The sequence below is a fragment of the Solanum verrucosum genome, unplaced genomic scaffold (assembly GCF_900185275.1).
Source record: "Solanum verrucosum unplaced genomic scaffold, falcon-dt-bn FXZP01000108.1, whole genome shotgun sequence".
Lineage (NCBI taxonomy): Eukaryota > Viridiplantae > Streptophyta > Magnoliopsida > Solanales > Solanaceae > Solanum > Solanum verrucosum.
Window position 1 is genome coordinate 5718584 of NW_026020274.1, and position 21597 is coordinate 5740180.

The following is a 21597-nucleotide window of genomic DNA, read 5'->3' on the forward strand; positions in this document are numbered from 1 at the left end:
GGATTTCTCTAGACTTATTAGAAAACTCTTGTCTTGCTTGACATAATTCTATAGGAACTATGCAACATAACTTGTGGATTAGAGGTGGATCTAAGATTTGAAAGTAGAATTAAGCAACATAACTTGTGGATTAGAAGCAGATCTAGGATTTGAAAGTTGTGGACACTGCATACTTTGTGCGGTTTCAAAAATATTTACAGATGAGATGATAAATAAGTTGTATGCCTAATACATAAACATGACCGTTAACTTGGTTTCAATTGGCAACTATTCCCTCCAACTTTGGGAGAGCACAAATAAGCACTTAAACTTCTATAAAATTGAACAAGCAGACATTGTGTCCTACGTGGCACAATACACGTAGGACGCGATGTATGACACAAAATTGTCATGTAGGGTGCCATGTAAGACGAATGTGTCTATTTGTTCAATTTTATACAAATTTAAGTGTCAACTTGTGCACACCCTAAGTTAAAGGTCATAGTTATCAGTTAAAGCCAAGTTAAGGATCATACTTATGTTTATGCCTAAATTTTATATCGTTATCACCATAGGGAGATCTTTGGCTTGATTGTTTGAGCAAGTATTTAGTTAGGAGAGGATTGGGGTTCAATTCTATTAAACCACATTTTAAAAATAAAACAATAAAACCTTATTTAAATATTTACCATAAAAATGTTGTTGAGCAAATTAAAAACGAACCACCTTAGAGGACAAAACTTGACTCTCTTCACATTTGGGCTTTGGCACTATGAAGTTAAACACACACATATACAGTAATATATATATATATATATATATCGACAACGACATTCGGGTGTCGTGTTACCCCAAGACATGTATATTTAGATTCCCATGATTGATAGATTTTGTAGGAACTAAGTTATGCATTTTACAGTAGAACTTGTGGGTTCTGAACTGAGCTTTTATCTCTATTGACATAAATTCAATAAGAACTGAACTACAATTATGCCTTTTAAGATAACTTGTGAGAGATTTACAAACCATAAAATTATGTCAAAACAAAAATTATTTGTTATTTCAATGTCATGGGTATTTTTTATCACTTGTCTTTTTTTTACTTAAAGTACCCAAGGACAAAAATTAAAAATCATCAACTTTGAGGGTAAAAGTTAAAAACCGTTGCAAAATAAGAGCATTGAGATCATATTTTTCTTCACCTTTATAAAAAAAAAGGCTAGTTTCAAATACATACAATAAAGTAATTAGTTTACAATAAATATAGCCATGTTTTAATTTACACAAAAAAAAAAAGACAATGTCACAGGAAATATACACAACTAATATAGTTTGTCAAAAGTTAGTTATAGTTTTTCAATTACGATTTGTAGCTACATGTTAGAGGGAGAAGAGAGGCAAGCGAGATTGAGAGAGGGAGGAGAGAGGCGAGCGAGAGAGGGCAGAGAGTGGAGTGAGGTGAACTGTATATGTATATCTGTTAAATATTTTTATATATGTAACTAGTATACATATGTATTTATATATCTGGCGAGCGAAATTGGGAGAGGGAGGAGAGAGGCGAGCGAGAGAGGGCATAGAATGGAGAGAGGCGAACTGTATATATATATTTGTCATGTAATTGTATACATGTAACTAATATACATATGTATTTGTATATTTGGCGAGCGAGATAATTGTGTGAGGGAGGAGAGAGATGAGCGGGTGAGGGCAGAGAGTGGGGAGACGCTAATTGTATTTGTATATATGTCATATAATTGTATATGTATATGTATAATTTGTATTTGTATATGTACAAAAGAGGAGAAAGGCAAGAGAGAGGAAGAGAGGAGAGATGCGACGTAATTATAGCTAAAATTAAGTTGCGAGCCGTAATTAATTTAAACTATAACTATGTTAGCTAATTAACTAGTATATGTTTGTTTATCCACGTAATTTTCCCTTTTAAAAATTGGGCATCTTTTTGGGTAAAGCAAAAATTTTGCATAATTTTCCCTAAAAAACGCTTACAAATAAAGCCCAAACTGCAAATAAAGGGATCCTAGTTCTTAATAATGAGATGTGTTTAAGTATGTTAATTATTTCAATTCCTAAATTGAACCATTTCTTCTTCTATCTATATATATATGTACTTTCAGAAAAAATCATAAAAATCAAAGGTGTATTATTTTTAATGGCGTTGAGACTCGTTACTATATGCCTCCAATTTTAATTTTGAACATCATTGCCCTTTATTTGGTTGAAGGATATGGGTCTGGTAGAAGATCAAAAGTTGTTGCTGAGGTATAGATTCCATTTCTTTTATATGTTTAATATTCAAAATTTAAAAGTTTATATTTCGATTTTTAGTTTTTTGATGAATAAATTATTATAAAGTTAGTTTATTTTTGCAGACTATTCATGGAGATATTTATGATTGTGTGGATATCTATAAACAACCATGTCTTCTGCACCCAATACTGGACAAAGAAAGAATAAAGGTATAAAATTTGTCCTTGCTTTAATTTGTGGTTTTTGATATTTCACTTCAATAAATTGTTTTCTACGTTATGATATATCCAAATTGTTCGAGCTATGTCCCTCGGGGACATCCGATAAAATTGGAACGATACAAAGAAGATTAGCATGGTTCATGTGCAAGGGATGACACACACAAATTAAAAAATTGTCTAAACTTTTAATCAAGTGAATTCGAGTCATCAATAGAGTAAAAATGGTCGAATCTCCTAGAAGATTATAAAAAAATAAAATAAAAATAAAAATTGTTCAAGATATATCTTTCACTCTCTCACTGTTTAACTTGGGCTATTGGGTTTTCTTGGATCTTTTTATTCGATTTTTGGGATGATTTCATAGTTCGACATGATATTAGAGACAATCTCATTTCCATTCTTGGTTTTCTTTTATGTTGCATATCTGTATTGTATTATCATTCTCTCTCATTTTACTTATTATTTTTTTATTGATATTTCATCCTTATTTTATACACGGACATTTTTGAAATAACAGATGACAATTGCGAAGGAGTTAGAAAAACAAAGGTTATTGAAAGCTAAGCAATTGCAGAAGGATGATAATATTTATTTTAAAGCAGAAGAGTATTGGCTGAATAAAAAAAGTTGTCCAATTGGAACTGTCCCTATTCGACGAATGACACAAGAACAACTCCAAAGCACCAAAGATGCCTCCCTAAACTTGGCAAATGAATACCTTGCTGACAATACTATCGATGTAACTACTTTTTTTTTTTTTTTAGTTATTTCTAATTACAAATATTTATTAGAACTATTATTAATTTACAAATTTGAGTCCATATAGTTATTAATCAATTTATACTTTGATTAATTTTATAAATAACTATTTCAGTTTGCAGGGATTAGCGTTAAAGCATCTCCAGAAATAAATAGATTTACAGGTGCCTCAAGTATCATTACCTTGTATAACCCACAAGTAAATGGACTAGGCCAATACAGTTCCGCAACAATATTTCTTCAAAGTGGAGAAAATGCAACAATTATTGAGCAATTACAAGCTGGATGGATTGTAAGTGTTTTTTTTTTTTTTTTTGTAACAACTGCAAATACACCTAAAGAGCACCTAATCCAATACAATCGTCTTCTAGGAAGGGTATTGTGAGTATTAGGTCAATAATAAGCTAGTTACAAGACCAATCCCTCTACAAGTTTATTATAGAGTCCGAAACCTAAATAAGCCACAAAAAGATAAAAGTGACCAAAATAAGTCACTATTCTAGTAAGTAACTAAAATAGGCTTAGTGGAAGAAAAAAAATTCCGTTTTATGAAATATTCCAAACGTTTTCTGTTAGTCTCATAACGTGTATATTTTAATATATAACGGAACTATTTCTTACACTTTGTAAAGTGAGTTTTTCTTACACTTTATAAAGTGGAAGTTTTTTAATTTTATTTCCCTTAACTGATTTTTTTTTTTCTTCAAAATTTTAGGTACATCCAAAACTATACGGTGACGGACGGACTCGATTGTATACTCGCTGGACAGTAAGTGTTTTAATTAAGAATAATTTATCATATCCTTACTCAATTTAGTTAATTGCTTATAATAGTTTTTGTTGTGTATTAGGCAGACGTCCACCAGAAAACTGGATGTTACAATACAATTTGTCCAGGATTTGTTCAAGTAATTAAGTAGTGAAATACCAGTAGATTATGCTTTCCCAATAGTCTCCTCTCCACAATCTGATGACTAAGAATTGCAAATTCAGATCTACAAGGATCAAGGTAATTACTTATTAATTTGTCATGTCATATATGTTTATTAATTCAAATTTACCTTAAGTATCTTCTATTAATAATAATTGCAACACATACAGAGTATTATCTTCAGTTGGCCACAATGTTTGCTATTGGATTTTGGCCTGATACTCTTTTTAAGGAGTTGAGAAACGGGTCTGAGACGGTGCGATTTGGAGGGAAGGCATACACTGCACCTCACTTGTCATATGCGTCAAGTCATGTATGGAGTGGACATTGATCAAGAAATTCAACCCGATGAATCGTTGGTTCAAACTCATCGATCTAGGTGTTATTGCCAAGGAAAGGAGAATAATGCTCGAGATGGTTACTGGGATTATAATTTCTTATTTGGGTAATTGCACAGATTCACCAATTACTTGTATGTAATTCATATCCAAAATCAAGAAGCTAGCATACACATTAGTTCATGGTATTGTTGCTCTTTTTAAAATGTCATTTTCTGAATTCATTTTAAGATCAATCAAGTGGAATAATTGAACTCATCACATCATTTTTCATTACTCTCCAACACACACAATGAAGAGAAATATATGATTCTAGTAGTTTTACTAGTTTAGAAATCACTTGCCTCAATTCAATTCAAGACTTGAGCCTTTCCTTTCTGAACAATGTTCAAAGTCATACAATCTAATTCAATCAAGTAATCACAATAAGATTCCGAAAATAACTACACCTAAATCATTCACTTTGAAAAATGGGTCAAATCAACTCAAAAACTCAATTCTGAAAATGAGGTTTGAATTCGAAAATATTTACTTGAAAACGTTATCTAAGGCATTTAGAACTCATTGGTGAAAACCATTTTGAAAAAGGAATTAAAATCAGTTCACAGTCATCATTTTACTTAAAAATTCAAGTTCTTGAAAAATCTTGTCATGTGCCAATCAAAATCTCAACTTTTGATGTTAAAATCCAAAAATGATAAAATGAAATGAAGTTTTAGGGTCACAAAGTCTTACCCAAATGATTTAGCACAATAAATCTCTTCGAAATCACCTCCAAAGGTTTTCCAATAACTCAAAAAGGAAGAAAAATGGGTAAACCACCGAAATTGCATATCTAAAACCTCTCTGATCTCGCAAAAGGGACATAGATGCGCTTAAGCAAACGTTCCAAATGCGACTCCCGGTTTGCTTAAGCAGGCTGGCTTTTGCAATAGTGAGGCCTGCAGACACCACAAACACAATCAACTACAAAATCATCAAATGGTCCCTCGGAATTCGTTCAGATTTCATATGTAGACACGTAATTTTTGACCGAATTTGAGATATTATACCATTTTTAGTACATAAATATTGCTTTTATATATAAATTAAATATTTTATTTTTCATCGTATTTTAGTAAGTTTATTTTTAAAAGATTGAAAAACTACAAAAAAATATATGTTTTCTTTTAATTTAAATTTTAATAAATAAGCTAGTATTTCTTAATTATATTTTTAGACTAGCTATTTGACTTTTCTCATATTTTATTAATTCAAAATAATTAATTAATATTTTTATTATTATGATTTTTATATATATATATATATATATTTAATTTAATAAATATAATAACCTAAACTACCCACACTACCTCACTACCCCACTACATTACCCCCACTCACCTCACATTTTCCTCCACGACCCCACCACAATTTCACACCCTACACCTATATACTTCTACACCAACACAGAAAAGGAAAAAAAGAAAAGAAAAAGAAAACAAATTTCAGCATCCTAAACACAAACAACACACACAAAAAAACGTACAAAAAAAGAAGAAGAAAGAATACACTATACATTCATACCAAAAGACACTCGTACGTATAGGAAAAAAAAATCCAAACATCTAAACGTTTTTTAATTCCTTCCAACCCCACACTTAGAGGTTGAGTTTGAGATTTACTTTCGTGGTTTTGAGTTCGTGGCTCCTTATTAGGATTTTTTCCTTTTCGTGAATTGAATTTTCGCAAGAGGTACCATTTAATCTTCATTGTATAATTTGATTTCATTATTATACAAGATGTGATTCTAATATCATGAAGTTGCTCAAATTTATGTGTGTTTAATTTTAGCATTATAATATTAAAATTTGTTTGAACCTTTTATATCATTAGATGTAGAAATAAAATTGTATAACTTGTGATTATTTGTTTTGGTGTTGGTGCCTTATTAATTTTGATGAATTATATGTTGAGTTGTGTTCAAATAAGTGATAAGTTATTTTTGTGCAATAATATGGGTGTTGTTTTTATCTTTTGAGTGCTAACTTAGTTAGTTTTTAGTAAATAAATATATAAAATAAAAACTAATAAGAAAATTTCAACAGTGAGTAATAACTATTGTGCACATGTTTATGATGAAATAATGTTATTATTACTACTTTTAATATTATTATTATTGTGGTCAGTGGTAGTTCGGCACCATTTGATTCGCGCTTAAAAATTGGCAGACTAATTTTTGTAGGCAAATTTAGATACGCTAAAAATGGTTTCAATTGAGAATGTGGTTATACATCTTTTTTGAAACACTTAAAAGAAATTCAAGGATGCGGTGGCGCACCTCGATCGAATTGTTTAATAATTAATTTTTAGTAATTTAAATCAAAAGGTGTAAATTAAGATTATTAGGTGTGAGGTACTCGAGAGAAAGAAGACAGTTATGTCTCTAAATGTCAATACCAAGAATGCGGTCACACATCTAGGTTCAGACTAATAAAAATTCAACAATAAAAAAAAAAAAGCAAATCATGGCCTAAAATAATGTATCCAAAATAATAATAATAATAATTTAACATAAGTATAAGTCAATAAAAGCGACCGTGCTAGAACCACGGGACTCGAGGGGTGCCTAATATCTTCCCCTCGGTCAATAGAATTTCTTACCTGAATTTTTTGGTTCACAGACCAAAATAAAGAGTCATTTCCTATTGATTAGGGATTCAAAAAGGTGACTTGGAACACCATAACTCAATCCCAAGTGGCGACTCTGAAAATTAAAATAATCCCTATTCAATACTGTCACTTAAATTGGAAAAAACCCTCGCCGCTGTCGCGAAAAAGGGTGGACATCTCTGGCAACTCTGCTGGGGAATAACCAGAATTCGAGCTTTGTTATATTGACTTTTACTTGATTTTATTATTTTATTTATTCGATATATTGTGTTTGATGGCCTAATGTGCTACTTGCTACTCATTTATTGCTTTTTATATTTATATTGTTGAACTATACTAAATTATTTTCTCTCACGCACACCATGTGAGTCTTTGAATACACATAACACACGTTCACAAGAATGCAGTTATGCATCCTATTTTCTTTTGAGATAAAGCTGGAATGTCTTGACACCCAGTGAAGGATATTTAGTCACATATGTTAGGCGGGGTTGGACCAGCAATGAAGTCGGAATAGCGCTGCTACCGATAAGTTGCCCCTCCCTGGCTCGAGTTGTCTACTCGGGTAAGTCAGTCTAGATACCTATCTTATCCAGGTTTGAACCTAGTAAAACTAGAACATAAACATGGTTATACCTAGAAGACTCAGATTATTTGCATCATTTTCATGTGACTTAGTGAGCCTCAAAACAAGAGTTGGGTCCGTTCAGGACAAGTATCCCTCTCTTACTTGATCACTTAAATCATTTTATGTGCTACGTGTAAATGCATTTATTTAGAAAATCTCTATAAGTTGACTCATTTTAGTGTGACTAGTGAAGAAAAATTTAAAAAAAAATAATATATTTCTTCTTTTAGAAGATATTATACCTTTCTAGAAAATGAAATGAAAGATTTTTCACAATTTAATCAAAATTACAAAAAAGAATTAATTAAATTTCCTTTTGTACAGTTAATAAAAAAAAAATCAAAATATTTTACTTTCATAATATTTTAAAAATTGCTTTTTTATCAGAATAAAGTTTTTAATATTTCAAAGTTTTTTTTTTCTGTCCAATATGGACGTACTACGCACACCTGATTCTCACCTCAATGAGATACGTAGGCAACCCTCTTTGAGTTCGGTGATCTTTATTCAAAAAAAAAAAAAAAAAATCTTTTTTCAAAAGTTTAAAAAAAAAAAATGAAAAACAAGAAGCTTTAATCTTTATCAAAAACAAGTTTTTATTAATTTTCTTTTAATATTTTTTTTTAAAAAAAAAACAAAAGAATTTTATCTCAAAGCTCTAAAAAAGAAAAGCTTAGTTATTGAGTTTTTGAAAAAATATGCAAAGATCTTAGTCATGTTCGCAAGCGTGTTACGTACGCAATCTCAAACGGATTTGATCAATGCATTATTAAATCATTTTTTTAAAAAAAAAACTTATAACTGAAGAAGGTTTAACCCTAACAAGCATTATTATCTATGTGTTAAATTAAGGTGGTTGATTTGTGGTTAAGCTGGCATCTCATCCCTACAATACAAGGTCAAAAGGGAAAAAGAAAATGACTCACAAAGACGGAAATGAGTCGGACAATGATGAGGTCCAGAACCAGATGATGTCACAAGAAACAGTGTCAGCCGAAGAGATAAGGATACTAAGACAACAAATGACGAAGATGTACGAAGCTTGGATGAGTGGACAAGCTCCACCACCTTCAATCCATGACTATCTAAATACAAATATGTCACCCCATGTCCAAGTATCGATGAGTGATCCAATTTATCCACTAGGATTCGGTCCCTATGCTAACGCATCTAACGTAGCTGGAACTTCTACGGTGCGCCCTTTGAGTACGCCTATGACAAGTAATCCACTATTCATTGCAACTGTGCTGACAAATGTTGTTCAACAACCTATAATGGAGCCAAAATCCAACAACGATCCTCCACCCAAAGTTCAATATGATCGAGATTATACTCTTGAATTGACTTTTAAAATCCCAAGCTCTTACCCTCACACTCATCAGTATAGTTCTCATGTTGAGGCTGAAAAAGCTGTTAAGAACGAGGAACATGAAGAATTGGCTAGAAAAATGAAGAGTTTGGAACAGAGTGTAAGAGATATGCAAGGATTGAGAGGTCACAAAAGTGTTTCATTCAATGATTTGTGCATGTTTCCCCACGTTCATCTACCCATCGGTTTTAAAACTCCAAAGTTCAAAAAATATGATGGACATGGAGATCCTGTAGCTCATTTAAAGAGATATTATAATCAACTGAGAAGAATTGCTCATGGCTTATTTTGGGGAAAGTTTGATGGAAATTGCCTCAGAATGGTTCATAGATCAAGATACTTCTAACTGGCATACATGGGATGATTTGGCTCGATGTTTTGTTCAACAATTTCAATATAACATTAACATAGTTCTAGATCGTACCTCACTTGTCAACATGAGGAAGAAGACCATCGAAAATTTTCGTGAATATGCTATTAGGTGGAGGGAGCAAGCTGCTAGGGTTAAGCCACCAATGAAAGAGTCTGAAATAATTGATGTTTTCCTTCAAGCGCAGGAACCAGACTACTTTCATTATTTACTTTCCGTTGTTGGAAAAACATTTGCTGAAGTTATTAAGATTGGTGAAATGGTGGAAAATGGTATCAAGTCTGGAAAAATTGTAAGTCAAGCTACCTTGAAAGCTACAACACAGGTGATTAAAAATGGATCAGGAAAATCTTGGGGAAAAGAAAATGAGAAGAATGTAGTAAATGTTGTGTCAGACTCACAAAAGGGTCCAAGGGGTCTAGTTTATCCATATGCACCACCTCAATTTCATCACTATCTCCCAAAGCAAGATACACAATACTCTATTGTCCCATCTCAATATGCAATCAATGGTGCACAACCATATCTATATCCACCAAACTATCCTCAATGGAGAGCACCAACAAATCAAAATGTTCGTCCTTCTCCTCAAAATTTTCGAGCACCTTATAATCCCCGTCCAAGACAGGGATTTGAGGGAGGTCAAATACCTATGAACAATTACACACCAATTGGAGAGTCTTACACAAGTGTATTTGAGAAATTGAAACGTTTGAATATGATAGAGTCAATTCCTTAAAATTAAGTGAATTCACATGCAAAAGGTTTCAATCATACAATACGGTGTGCATACCATTATGATGCTCCAGGGCACAGTTCTGAAGATTGTCGAAATTTAAGAAGAAAGGTGGAAGAGATGATTGTGGTTCAAAATGATGACCCCCTAAATGTTACTAAGAATCCTCTACTGGCGCATAGTGATGTACATTTCATCGAAATGATATATGATGACAAAGAATATGACAATTCTCTCAATTCTCAGGAAAAGACAATTGAAATTGTTGGAGCTTTCATGAAGGCTAGCGTGCAAAGTAGTGGCTAACAAGTCAAGTTTGGTGATTGGGATACACTCTTCTTTTCTCTCAAAAAGAGTGTATGGATATTTTATTTTGTCATCATTTCTGCTATGCAATTCATTTTTATTTTATTTTAGTAAGTCAAACCTTTCTATCATTTCTCTTATGTGTTTGTTTGTTGAGTCTTGTTGTAGTTTGGGTTATTATAGAGTTGTAACCTAAAATTTAGTTTGTTGTCTAGTCATCGAGTTTTTTTTTTTTTTTTAATATAATCATTATTTTGTGTCAAAGTGGCCCGTTCTATTTGGCTTTCCACATACATTTCTTTTCAATTCAATTTTTGTGACATGATATGCAAGAAGATTTGGAAAGATCTTAAGATTATATCTAGCCATGAAATGAATAGACCATGGAAGTCAAAAAATAAATACATTCGAGGAAATGAATAAATGACTTAAACACCTTGATACGTCCTTTAGTATCGAAAATGGTTAAAAGAATAAGTTTCATTTAAATTGATGTATGTCATTTTTTGTCAAGAAGGTATTACTCAAATGGAGATTTCAAGCTGATATACATAACCATCAATGCATACGTTGCAAAGAGATAATGTATGATTTTCACTTCACATCTTAAAGGGCGTGCTTGTACTTGTCATTATTAATAATTGATATGATGAAGACATTTCATTCTACTATCCAAACACTGTGTAATCCTTTGCTATCCCTTTTGAGCCTTAAATTTATTCTCTTTCATACCCCTCTTTTGGAATCAAAATACAGTCAAAAAGAAAAAGAAAAAAGAGTCACAAATTCAAAAAAAGGAAAAAAGAGTCACAACTTCAAAAAAAAAAAAATAGAAGTCACAGAAAGAGTAAAAAAAAAAGGGTTGCAAAAATCAATAACAACAAAAGAACAAACTTCCTGAACTACGTTCGACCTGATTCTTGCTTTGACAAGATATGTAGGCAGCCTTATTCTGAGGTTTGGTCCAACCAAAAAAAAAAATCTCTAAGATCCTCATCACAAAAATTGGGGCAAAAAAAAAATAATTATTATTATTATTATTTTATTTTGTTTATTTGTTTATTTAGAGTCGATTTCAAAAGTCGTAAGTCTTAACCATCTTATAAGTATTATATCTGAGCTTTCACCCTTTCTTTGTAACCCTGTCCAAAAGCCACGTTACAATCCAAATAAAGACCTTCTGATCAATTTTTAACAATGACAAGTCAAGCAAGCTTTCAGTGTTGATTATCATATGAGGAAAAATGTCACGTCCCTTGCATAAGGAGCGAAAAATGAAGGAATCTTATCGATGAAAATTCTCGAAAGCACTATAAGGCATCATTTGTGTTGAGAGAAAGTGAAATATGAGAGAGTTTTATTGGTGAAAACCCTTAGGGCACTATAAGACGATGTGAGTGAGAGACATACAAATGAGAGAGGTTATTGGTGAAAAACCTTTCGAGGCACCACAAGTCAAATGTGAAGTATGAATCTAGTGCAAAAGTTGGATTATAAAAGTCTGACTTCAGAAGGTTGAAAGTTTGACAAAGATAAAGTTTAGATTGATTGGACAAATCAAGCCATTTAATCTCACATGCATGTCATGATCATTAGAATTGACCATCATTCTCAAAGGAGTTTCTTTTTTTTTTCATTTTTTTTTCTCTTAAAGGTCAATTTTATTTTATTTTACTTTCCTTCTTCTTATTTTGTATTGCTCAATTCGATTTCATTTTTTCCCTTGGATTAGTCTTCATTAAAGCAAGCAGAAAATGATTTCAAAATTGCTACCATATTTTCAATTGTACAAAGCAAAGTTTGGTCAGCACCTCAAATGTGACATGATTCAAGAAATATTGTTATGCATAGTAACTTGCCAATAATTGACAAATTTTGAGAATTTATATGAATACAAGATTCAATGATTGTTGGAGGGTGGAAACAATATAACAAGTATGAAGTTGGAAGTTTTGAACAACTAGAGATATTTTCAAGAATATCAAGGTGAGCTAGCTAGCAAACGAAAGCAGTTTATCTCAAAGCTAAAATTAGCTTCAAACATGGCAACAATAGGAGAAGCTATCCTCAAAGTCAAATGCCACAAATCGACTGCCATTAAAAAAAAGGAAAAAAAGGAAAAAAAAATGAAAGACTCAAATTTGTGAACATTATTGCAAAATAAAATAAAAAATTACATGCATTTTTTCTCCTAGGAAAAACATTTCCTAGAATGAGACATTTATTTCTCATTTTTTCTCCTAGGATAAACACTTTCTTGTCCTAGACCGTTATTAGTATTATTATTTTATTTATTTATTTATTTTCTGTATCCTAGAATAAACACTTTCTAGTTTGAGGCAGTTATTTTTCATTTTTTCTTTTAGGATAAACATTTTCTAATCTAAAAAATTAAAAAAAATGTTATGGTAATTGTATTTGATGATTTAGTTTAGCAGGACCCTCCTAAACAATGGGAATTAGCGTAGCAGGACCCTCCTAAACAATGAGAATTAGATTAGCAGGACCCTCCTAAACAATGGAAACTAGAGTAGCAGGACCCTCCTAAACAATGAGAAGTAGAGTAGCAGGCCCTCCTAAACAATGAGAAGTAGAGTAGTAGGACCCTCCTAAACAATGGGAAGTAGAGTAGCAGGACCCTCCTAAACAATGAGAAGTAGAGTAGTAGGACCCTCCTAAACAATGAGAATTAGATTAGCAGGACCCTCCTAAACAATGGGAAGTAGAGTAGCAGGACCCTCCTAAACAATGGGAATTAGAGTAGCAGGACCCTCCTAAACAATGAGAATTAGACTAGCAGGACCCTCCTAAACAATGGGAATTAGAGTAGTAGGACCCTCCTAAACAATGAGAATTAGATTAGCAGGACCCTCATGGACAATGGGATTAGCAAGACCCTCCTACATAATGTGATTTGGTTACTTTCTCATAGGATAAACACTTCCTAGTCTGAGACCATTTTTTTTTTCTCATAGGATAAACACTTCCTAGTCTGAGTTTATATTTTTAATTTACATTTGCTAATAACTCACAAAAATTTTCCAGTGAAAACTGGGGCAAATTTTTTGTTTATTTCTATTGTTTGTGATGGTTTTCAGGTTTCTTCAAGCGAAACATGGATTTGAAATTCAAGAATAAAGTTTCAACTCTTTTTCAGAATGATCAATCCCATGATAGCCAAAGTCAGCTTCTTCAAGCCAAAATCAGCTTCTTCTATGCATGTAGCAGCTTGACTTCCTGACATTTATTTCTATTCAACTTTTGATCAAGAAAACATGCAATCATTCAAGAACATATTCAAATTGTCATTTCGAAGAGTGCAAAAAACTTGTCTAAGTGGCAAGTTAAGCATCAAATTCAATTCAAGATCAAGAGACTCACCCAAAAATCAAGGTGATATCTCAAAGTCAAGACTCAAGTGAAGACTCAAGAGAAGTTGCATAGATAAGAGCTTGTACTTTTATTTTTCTTTTGACAATTAGCTTTTTTTTATGTAAGGATAAGAGCCGCGACCCGGAGCCTCGATGGAACCTCACTTAACTTTTAACTCATCACCTCATCTCCTTGAACTACACGTGACCTGATTTCCTTATAACCTGGGATATGTAGGCTGTCCAAAACAAGGACTCTGTTGCAAATTTTTTATTCAAATACAAGTCCGGTCAAAATTTGTCACGTTATCTACTTCTTGGTCTGAAAACTCTTCGTGTTTCCAGTCAAAGAGGAGCAAACTGTAGACACGTAATTTTTGACCGAATTTAAGGTATTACACCATTTTTAGTACATAAATATTGCTTTTATATATAAATTAAATATTTTATTTTTCATCGTATTTTAGTAAGTTTATTTTTAAAAGATTGAAAAACTACAAAAAAATATATGTTTTCTTTTAATTTAAATTTTAATAAATAAGCTAGTATTTCTTAATTATATTTTTAGACTAGCTATTTGACTTTTCTCATATTTTATTAATTCAAAATAATTAATTAATATTTTTATTATTATGGTTTTTATATATATATTTAATTTAATAAATATAATAACCTAAACTACCCACACTACCTCACTACCCCACTACATTACCCCACTCACCTCACATTTTCCTCCACGACCCCACCACAATTTCACACCCTACACCTATATACTTCTACACCAACACAGAAAAGGAAAAAAAAAAAAAAAAAAAGAAAACAAATTTCAGCATCCTAAACACAAACAACACACACAAAAAAACGTACAAAAAAAGAAGAAGAAAGAATACACTATACATTCATACCAAAAGACACTCGTACGTATAGGAAAAAAAAAATCCAAACATCTAAACGTTTTTTAATTCCTTCCAACCCCACACTTAGAGGTTGAGTTTGAGATTTACTTTCGTGGTTTCGAGTTCGTGGCTCCTTATTAGGATTTTTTCCTTTTCGTGAATTGAATTTTCGCAAGAGGTACCATTTAATCTTCATTGTATAATTTGATTTCATTATTATACAAGATGTGATTCTAATATCATGAAGTTGCTCAAATTTATGTGTGTTTAATTTTAGCATTATAATATTAAAATTTGTTTGAACCTTTTATATCATTAAATGTAGAAATAAAATTGTATAACTTGTGATTATTTGTTTTGGTGCTGGTGCCTTATTAATTTTGATGAATTATATGTTGAGTTGTGTTCAAATAAGTGACCTCCGACTAGGGAAAAGGGACGGATTTTGGTGTGTTAATTTGGGTGTTTTAATTAGGATCCTTTTAGAGGAAATTGGGTGGGTATTGGGTTATGGGGCGGATAGTTGGGTTATGGGTTTAAAAAAAGGGTCAAACGGGTAGTTCAATAAGATTAAGACACGTGTAAGAAATTAGGGGTCCGTTAGTGAGAGGGGTATATGTGTACCTATAATTGGACGGCAGGGGCTTATGTGGACGCAAAGTATAACGGAGGGAATATACATATCATTTATTAAAGTTCGGGGGTAAATCTGTCCCTTTTCCCATCTTTTAAATATGACTTATGCCTTGCAATTTCTAATAATTAAGGGAAAAAGGCTCAAATATGTCATCGAACTTTTAGAAAAGGCTCATTTATGTCATCCATTAAAAGTTTGGATTATCTATGTCATTATTGTTTAAGAAAAGGCTCATCCATGCCATTATTTTTTAACAATGGTTTTGCAAACCATTCTTTACACGTGGCCAATTATAATTCGGTCATGTCATTATTATTTTTATAAAAAAATTAAAATTCTAAATAAAAATTGAATTAAAATAACCCACCCAAGTTTTAAAAAATCCCTATAACCCATTTTTATTTTTTTAAAACATAACAAACAGTGGCATTATTTGAGCGTTTCAAATAGAAATAGGACCTTGTTGTACAGCATCAGATTCCAGTTTATTACATATTTGCTCAAGCAAATGTACAGTGAAGAAAACTGAAAGTTGAACTTGACATGGAACCTCCGAAATTTCGTGAGCTACTCAGTCGCTCCAATTATCTTGGTCGATCGCAAAAGCTTGTCCATCCCTCCTTTCCAATTCCTCAGTAGTGGCTTTACTTGGAGACCACACAAGAATTTTCCGGTCATTACCACCCGTGAATAGTTCCTGGTCCAGTGAATTGTACCGACAACATTACCACCCGTAAAAAGATTGGGAATGAAAGAATTGGGTTATTGATGGATTATAGGGATTTTTTAAAATTTGGGTGGGTTATTTTAATTCAATTTTTATTCAGAATTTTGATTTTTTTTTATAAAAATAATGATGTGGCCGATTTTAATTGGCCACGTGTAAAAAATGGTTTTGCAAAACCAATGTTAAAAAATAATGGCATGAATGAGCCTTTTCTTAAACGGTAATGACATAGATGATCCAAACTTTTAATGGATGGCATAAATGAGCCTTTTCTGAAAGTTCGATGACATCTTTAAGTCTTTTCCGAATAATTAATAAAGTCACCCTACTCAACTAATTCACCCCAAACATACAATCAAATTAATTTTTTCTAAAAGAGTTTGATAAAAAAAAATAAATGGATAGTTACATAGAGTCATAGATTAGATTCCATACATGAATTACTACATATTTTTACAAATATTTTTTCACTTCGTTTGAAATTTTTGAAGTTGGAATAAAAGATGAAATTATCTTTGGTATTGTTTTGGTAAATAATAGTTTGCTGTTTGACATGAATTGTGATTTAAACATAAAACATAATTTAATACGATCATTTTCATAAAAATAAATAATATAGGGAAAATTTTAAAAAGAAAAATATAATGAAAGTGATAAAAAGGTTAAATCAAGATTTTGGGTATCCACTAAATTTCAAATACCACTTTAAATTGTATTTGAATTTTCATGGTCGTGAATTTCAAATAAAGAAAAATCAGAAAAACGTAAAAAATGTTGGGTTCAAAAGAGAATAGGCGTCATGCGAAAGCTTACAATTGCAAAGCATATGGTTGACAAATCAGATGACAAATAAAAACATACTAAAGACATATATTAATATGGTTTTGTCAAGCTATCTACATATTGCAAACTAATATTAAAAAAACATAAATATGTTTAGGAGAAAACCTCTCATAAACAAGACTCTTAAACGACTAAATTGTGGAAGTTATTGTGTTATTTATATGAGAGGAGGGTCTTCAATTTATACTTCAATTTATAGAATTCCAAACTTTTCTTTTAAGGAAAGAATAACTCAAATATGAAAGAATATTATATTTTTCTTTCAGGAAAAGTTGAAACATTTGTGATAATATTTTGATTTTCTTTCAAGAGAAAAATAAATTTCAAATAAGGTAAGAAAATCAGGGCAAAACCCTAACAAAAAATTTTCATGATTAAATGTATTGATATAATCATTTAGGGGTAATTATGGATATTTATTATGAGAAAAATTTTGTTCGGACCTGTTTTAGATTTTGTAAACCCAAAATGTAAATAGTGAGATTGCATAGCATGTTTAAGCACTTACAAATAAAGGTCCAAATGACGAATTAGGACATGATTACAAGTTGGAGACATATACATCATTAAGTTAACAAAATAGGAATATGAATAAAGAGTAATGTACCAAAAAAATAATACTTATGCAATATCTAGATTTGAAACATTATTGATAGTATTTAAATGAATTAAATGCACATAAATCTTAAATTCAAATAATGAGATTTTTAACATGTTTGTAAAAATAATTTTAATGTCCCTAGTAAAGATTTTATTTATCTCTCTCTGTATAAAAATCGGTTACAAATAAAGAGGAATGTACCAAAAAAATACTTGTGCAATGTATAGATTTGGAACATTATTCATAATATTAAAATGAATTAAATGTATATAAATCTTAGATTTAAATGATGAAATTACACAATATATATGTTAAAATAATTTAATCACTTTCCAAGATCGAACATTTCTCTTAGATTTAAATGATGAGATTACATAACATATTTGTTAAAATAATTTAATCACTTTCCATGATTGAACATTTCTCTTAGATTTAAATGATGATATTACATAATATATATGGTAAGATAATTTAATCACTTTCCAAGATTGAACATTTCTTCTACACTATATATATAAGTGATGGGAATGTCAGAAATATAATCAAAAGCAAAGATGTGTCTAATAGAAAAGTAAACGTCCTTGCTGAGGTAAAATTTCCATATCTTTTATGCGTTTAATGTTTGATATTAGAAAAGTTCATATCTCGATTATTGAATTTTTTATGAATACTTTGTTGTGAAATTAACTTCTTTTTGGAGACTATTCATGGAGATATTTATGGTTGTATGAATATTTATGAACAACTAACTTTCCGCCTCAATACAGGATAAAGAAAGAATCAAGATGCAAGAAGAATGGCTCATCAAGGCATCCAAAAAAGAGTCGGGGTATTGGTGTTATCATTGTAGGACCTATCGTGAGGTGTTCACCTCGAACCAAGCCTCGCGGGGCACCAAATAAGTACCAACTTCAGGGCACCCCACCACAATTTTTTGTGCCCATCATTTAACTCTTTGCTCTCTATCGTTACTTGGGTAAGAACAAGTCTACCCTAACGATGTTACGCATCCAGGAGCATTTTACCATTCCCATTTGAGGAAGCCGGTGTTGAGGTGGACTCACAGACTTCCCATGTCAAAAATTAACCATGGAAAATTAGGAAGTCTGTGAGGCCCCTGGACCTCCAAATTTCTTTGACGGAAACAGTAAAAGATCCATGGCCACCAAACATATTGAGGGTAGACTTGCGATTATACAAATGACGGTAAAGGGTAGGGAGTTCAGTAGATGAATAGAAAACTTGTGATGGGGAACTGATAACCAAGTTTCTTGAAATCGGTGCTTGTGTTGGTGTCCAGCGAGTCCTTGGCTTGAGGTGAACACTTCATGGCAGGTCCTACAACGATAAATATTCACTTTATTTGGATTTTTTAAAGTTGAAGTTGGAGTTGGAGTTTTGTTTGACCATATAGCTTTTTATAAAGAATATTTAGAATATGAATGCGCTTTTAAAAATATGTATGTGTATGTATCAATATTGTATAAATAGTATATGTGTATGTATCAAGATTGTATAAATAGTGTATACCATGTATATTTGAAGAAACTATAATTGCTAATGAAATCCTTGAGTCCCGACTAACTCAAAATTATTTCTAAACAGTCTAAAAGCTATGAGTTCCTCTATATGTTTCGAGTCTTTTAATATATAACTCACTCGAAACAATTCACATTTGCAACACGTCGAATTTTAAAGTCGAGTTCTGAAGAAGCTTTGAACATGAAAGAAGAAGGATATGTGTGCCCTGGTGTTGTTGGTACAAACTAGATGAACCACCAATTAGTCCAAAGTTCAAATCCTGTTAGAGCCCTATTTTATTATATTTATTTTAAGTTTATTTTAGAGCTCATATTTGAGCTAAGATAATACTGATGCACTCAAAACTTTAAATCCTGAGTTTGCCTCTGCTTTGGACCAACTACAACCAACTTTGATAGCTTGGACAAATATCAAATTATCACTAAGGTGTGGTGGGAATGGAGGAGGAGATCCCTCTAACTACTTAAATTAACAGTTTTGATTTCAAGCCCTAAGAATAGAAAACTCCCGAGCGAGGAGCAATTCTCCTAACTGGTGTATACACTTGTCGTCCATATTGCACGCGCTTCGCACCGTGTTTCATTTCCGTGAAAAGGTGAAAGGGTCAATATCCAACATCCGCGGCACCCCATAATTGAACCCAAAAATCTACATCGATCATAAATAACTTTTATGGTAAGAATTTATTGTACGTAGTCTTACGAAGACAAAGGAAGCAAATTATTGTACTACTCACCTGAATCCTGATAGATTCTAATTGTGACTTCAAAGTCATCGATTTTTTTGGGAAACATTTGGGAAAATAAAATATTTTGGTATGTCATTGCTTGTCTGAACATATCCTGAACATATGCTATTGATTTGGAAATTTTTGCAAATAGTCACTATAATAAATTTAATTATGCTCCATAACTATAGTTTGCATATTTACGGGGTTGTAACTACCGTTTAAGTTGTCTCATTTGTATAATTCGCAGGTACGTTTGTATAACTGAGCTATTTTTGTATAAACTCAATATAACGAATTTATACAAATACAAACACCTGAACTTTAAACAGTTATACAAATTATATTATGTAACATCTCGCTAATTGAAAGAACTAGAAAGAGTTAGAATTGGAAATAGTCATTTTAGGAAAGAATGAAAAATCTGGGAATTTGTTAAGTTTGGGTTTTTGGTCAACTTCAAATGACCATAACTCCTAACTCAGGATGAGTTAGGTGTGTTTCCAGATACCATAGGAAATATTGTTGAATTACCTTTTCAACTCCGCCGAATTTGCGCGATTACGAGTTTGTATGAGTGAGATATGCCCTTTGGAAGTTGGGTTGTTTAGATAAGGAAATTCTAATCCGAATTTTGGAAGGGTATTTTAGTCTTTTCCTTGCCCAATTGTTTTATTTTGTTTTTGGTAATTAAGTTAGCGTCTAATCAGAATAAGACCAGTTTAGAAAAGTTGAAGTTCACGCTAGGGCTTGGAGAAAAGAGAAAAAAGGAGAAAGGAGAAGAAAAGTTCAAAGTTCGTCGATTTCTTGGAGATTTTCGTGTGGATTTCGCCAAGGATTTAATCCTACGAGGTATGTGAGGCTTTCATAACATTGGGTTCGTTCACCCACGTGCCAAACATGTTTATTTCAGCGTGAATTCGTCCTAAAAGAGTTTGAAAGTTGATGTTCTTGATATCTATTCTTGAATTTGATATTGTTCTTGAGTTGGGCTGAAATTGAGAAGTTTCTGAGATTATTGCATCAAATTTTTGAGTTGGTTGGAGTTAGGTTCTTAGGTACAATTGTTGGGTATTTGTATCTAAAAAGAATTTGGGAAAAAGAACCAAGTTTGGGCGAATTGGGGCTGTAAATGAAGAAGAAAATTAGTCGGGCAAATCTGGGCACTTGTTCCACGTCGTGGACCTACTCCCCAGATTTGGGAAAAATCATTTCGCGGAGCGGAGCGGTCACGGACCGTTCTGCCTCAAAAAGTATTTTCGCAACCAAAATTTAAATACCTCTCTGCGTCACGGACCTGCCCTCAGACAATGATTTTTTTTTTATATTTTCTCATGTTTAGCTATCTAAAAAACACTCCTAAACATCATGAGATCTTTCCTATCACAAATCACAATCCTTGAATCCATAATTCAATTCAACGAAAGTTAAGAGTCAAGTTTGGAAGTTAAGAAGCAAGTCAAGAGAAGTTCATTAAAGTTTTTCAAAAGTCTTTCACAAACGTTTTAACTTTGTTCTAAGACTTAAGTTTTAAGTTAAGCAAAGAGTAAAGAGTTGAGTTCATTTCTCCAAAAGTTATAAGGGAACTAAGTATTCCCAAGAGTTTAAAATGTTTTCACATTTGAACAAGAAAGGAAACATCGATTCCAAGAGAGCTTTTAAGCTAAGTTTTGAGTAATTATCTCAAACCAAA

At 31.9% G+C, this 21597-nt stretch overlaps 1 protein-coding gene, 1 non-coding gene and 1 pseudogene across 2 annotated transcripts; all 3 read left to right on the forward strand.

Moving 5' to 3' along the window:
- The first annotated feature begins 1608 nt into the window (after positions 1 to 1608).
- Positions 1609 to 4610, forward strand: LOC125834051 (uncharacterized; annotated as a pseudogene).
- On the forward strand, positions 2556 to 2658 carry LOC125834175 (U6 spliceosomal RNA). Its single transcript, XR_007443333.1, has one exon. It is a non-coding gene; the product is annotated as a U6 spliceosomal RNA (small nuclear RNA).
- Positions 4611 to 8696: 4086 nt separating the features above from the next.
- On the forward strand, positions 8697 to 9494 carry LOC125834052 (uncharacterized). Its single transcript, XM_049513223.1, has one exon. The coding sequence runs from the start codon at positions 8697 to 8699 to the stop codon at positions 9492 to 9494; it is 798 nt and encodes a 265-aa protein (XP_049369180.1).
- The last annotated feature ends 12103 nt before the right edge of the window (positions 9495 to 21597 follow it).